Here is a 3303-nt window from a genome sequence, read left to right as displayed (position 1 = left end):
TGGTACCAGAAACACAAATGAAATGTAAACATCGTACATTTGTGCTACATGGAAGGAGCTCATGTGACAGGTACAAGAGACATAATCAGCAGCAGAATTCCCAGAATTCAAGCTTTAAAAATGACAATATAAATTCTAATGATGTCATCTCTTGTTTTGCTTCTCACAGTATATCTTTTTGCAAATTAAGCATAAATGTGGAACACGGAAGAAAAGTAAACACAACAGGAAAATTCACAAAACTGTTAATTTCTCTGTGTAATACTTGCTTATGAAGATGCTTTTCTCTGTATTTCAGTCAGATGTATTATCCATCTCTATGGAGAGAGGTGCTGTGGTTTTAAATGCAAGTGGAATCAAAATTCAGTCACCAGAACGAAATTACAATGATGGAAAAACCCATTTCATCATTACTTCTGTCACTCCAGAAAGGTAAAGCTGTACAGCATATTTTATTCTCTACCTTTAGAACATAAATATTTCTTGTAAAGCACATTATCATTTAGCACTCACTTTTAAATACTCTAGTGGGGCTTTTTTTAAGTGACTGATTTTAAAATGTGATTGAAAACTGACCAACTTGGGCCTAAGCTCAAGATGATGGGAATTTTTATTAAAATGCAAATAGTTTTTCTGAAAGATAGTCCTTTTTTATTCTCAGGTAAGAAAACAGTTTAATAACATTTAAGGCTAGCATGAGATTAATTTTTTAGCAGGATTGATTCTTTTAATTTGTTAAAACAATTCCCAGTTTACCCTAAATTGAGGCGTCGTCACATAAAGCATTCACCTGGGATGCACACAGTGAAACATGTTAAAAATATTTTTAGCATTGGCAGCTACAAATGTGACTAAATACAGCAGTAGGGAATAAGTCTCCCTCTGTGCTCCTTGAAAGTCTTGAAAGCTTTGGTTTATTGGTATGTTTTACTATTGTTTTTGTTTAAATTTTTTTTAGAAGGTCACATAATCAAAGCAAGTTTCTTTAAGAATCTTACCTATGAGATAGAAGCATTCTTTCCTAATGGAAATTAAGGTTTGTAGCTATGACTTCTGGCATCCAAGAATCAGTTTTAAAAGCTAAAGGTGTGAAAAGGTGCCTTGGAATAACCTTGGGGATTGTCATGTTTCCCTGAGTTCACAAAACAAAATCAATGCCTGATGCTTTAGTATACTCAGTTTTTTATAAAGCTACAGAATCATTCCTGACTTCTGCATCAATTAGTGGGTTGCAAAATCAGATTAGGTAAAAAGCATTGTATAAGGTCAAACACTGCACTGTGATGAAAGAGAAAGAAAAAGGGATAGGCCATAAACAATTAGCATGTGCTTGGATCTTATTTTACCCAAATGGTGGCTCCATCCCTTCATCAGCAACCCCCTAGTTTGTCTTTCTTCACTGTACAATTTTGGACTTCACAATTCACTGCAGGGTAATATTAAATCCATGGGCCTGTGTACACAGTTTTGCCAATGCACTGCTATTTGCTGCAGAGCTGAAATCAAGGTCCTCTCATGCCTTTGAGCAGTAGCACTGAGTGATGTGTGCACTGAGCGGAGCATTTTGGGTGCATGTGCTGTGCTGTCTGACCACTGGCACCGACGTTTCCAAAGCTAGCCTGCAAAATGGACGCTTTGTCTTTGCAGGTATGAGCTGACTGTTGATGACAAGAAACAGAGCAAGAAGAACCCAGCAAAGGACAGAGCAGGGAAAAGCCCAGACAGCGTCAAGAAGTTTTATTTTGGTGGCTCTCCCCTCAGAACACAGCAAGCCAACTTCACTGGCTGCATAAGCAATGCCTACTTCACTAGGTGAGTAACATCCTCCCAAGCACATTAACAGGCAGTCACTGCCCTGCCTGACAGCTTGAATAGTAGCTCATGAGAAGTGATTTATTGTCACAATAAAAAATTCCTCTCTCATTTTCTGAGGCTAGACAGCATGTGTGAATAAGATTCTTACCTTATTTGCCATGGAATCTGTTGGCACAGATCTGCTAGGTTAAGATATTGTTAAGGTGGGAATAACTTGATGAAATAAGCTTTCAGTACTGCACCTGCTTATGCTGCTGGTGCAATGAATAATTTGGATAGCTGTAATTTACATTTATATTATGTAGCTCACAGGTCTGCCTTTGAAACAAAGTTGTATTAAGACATCTTGCAGAAGCTAGGGAGGTTAGGACTTTGGTCATGTAAAAATGGTCAGAATGTGCTGATCTTAATTTTTTTATGAAATGCTCTTATTATATAGATTTTAAAGTTGAATTTGATGCTGCAGATTGACACTCTCTGTTTATGCCAGCATATATACAAAAGGCAGATGTAGTATAGGCTGTCCTCGTTACCCATACATTGACTGATCAATCTGTACTTTCATCCATGATCCAAGAATGAACCATTCAAATGTAATTTAAATATCATTAATATCATATTTAAATAGAATTTAAGCCCATTCAAATATAATTTAAACTATAAATGTAAAATTCTGAGATTTTTATGCAGACAATTCTAACACTTGAGAAAAAAAGCTGTTCTTGTCATCTCCTCTTTGGAACACAGGTTGGATCAAGAGGTTGAAGTGGAGGATTTCCAGAAGTACTCTGAGAAAGTTCAGGCATCTTTGTATGGATGCCCTGTTGAATCTCCTCCAGTTGCTCTTCTCCATAAGAAAGGAAAAAACTCATCAAAAGCCAAAGGAAACCGTAATAAAAAGGTCTGCTATAAACTGCTCCAGTACCACTCTAAAGTTTTCCAAAATTCTCCAAATTATGGATCTAAAATGCATAAAGGCAATGCATAAAGGATCCTGTTCCTTTACATATTCCATCACTGGAAATGATTGTCCTGACACGATCTATCTACACTTGCATCATTCCCTTTTGCTAGAATTTTAAAATAAAATACCTGATTTCTTCAAAACAGTACTTCAGAAACAAGCCTTTTTGATTTCTTCTGTATTCTAAAGGCAAAAACTTGCTTCTGTTCTCATCTGCTTCTGTATGGCTCTCTACTGGGTACAATTAGCACATATTAATATAAATGGGGAAAAACCTCCCTCCAGCATGCAGAATTTTTAGTCTATGCATATCCTCTCATGCCTATAATATAGCTGATATCACCAAAAGCAGAGAGAAATATTTAATTAGGAAAACTGCAAAAAAAATTCATTGTAATTATGTAAGCTACACAAGTATTTTGTTCTGTCTTGTTTCTGCCTTGTTCTGTCCTAAATCAGCATTTACAGTAGACCTGTTCAAGGAAAATTTGACTTGGAAACAACCCTGGTATTTATGTAGGGAA

General features: G+C 36.4%; 1 protein-coding gene across 1 annotated transcript in view; it reads left to right on the top strand.

Annotated features, from left to right (window-relative positions):
• The window catches only part of LAMA4 (laminin subunit alpha 4), a 98778-nt gene that overhangs the window by 81936 nt on the left and 13539 nt on the right, over window positions 1-3303 (top strand). The window contains 3 exon segments of the mRNA XM_031066639.1: window positions 299-432; window positions 1648-1812; window positions 2563-2716. Of these exon segments, the coding sequence (XP_030922499.1) occupies window positions 299-432; window positions 1648-1812; window positions 2563-2716 (453 nt within the window).

Source organism: Geospiza fortis, unplaced genomic scaffold (assembly GCF_000277835.1).
Source record: "Geospiza fortis unplaced genomic scaffold, GeoFor_1.0 scaffold98, whole genome shotgun sequence".
Taxonomy (NCBI): Eukaryota; Metazoa; Chordata; class Aves; order Passeriformes; family Thraupidae; genus Geospiza; species Geospiza fortis.
The sequence above is the reverse complement of the archived record's forward strand: the minus strand, read 5'-3'. Positions and strand labels throughout refer to the sequence as shown.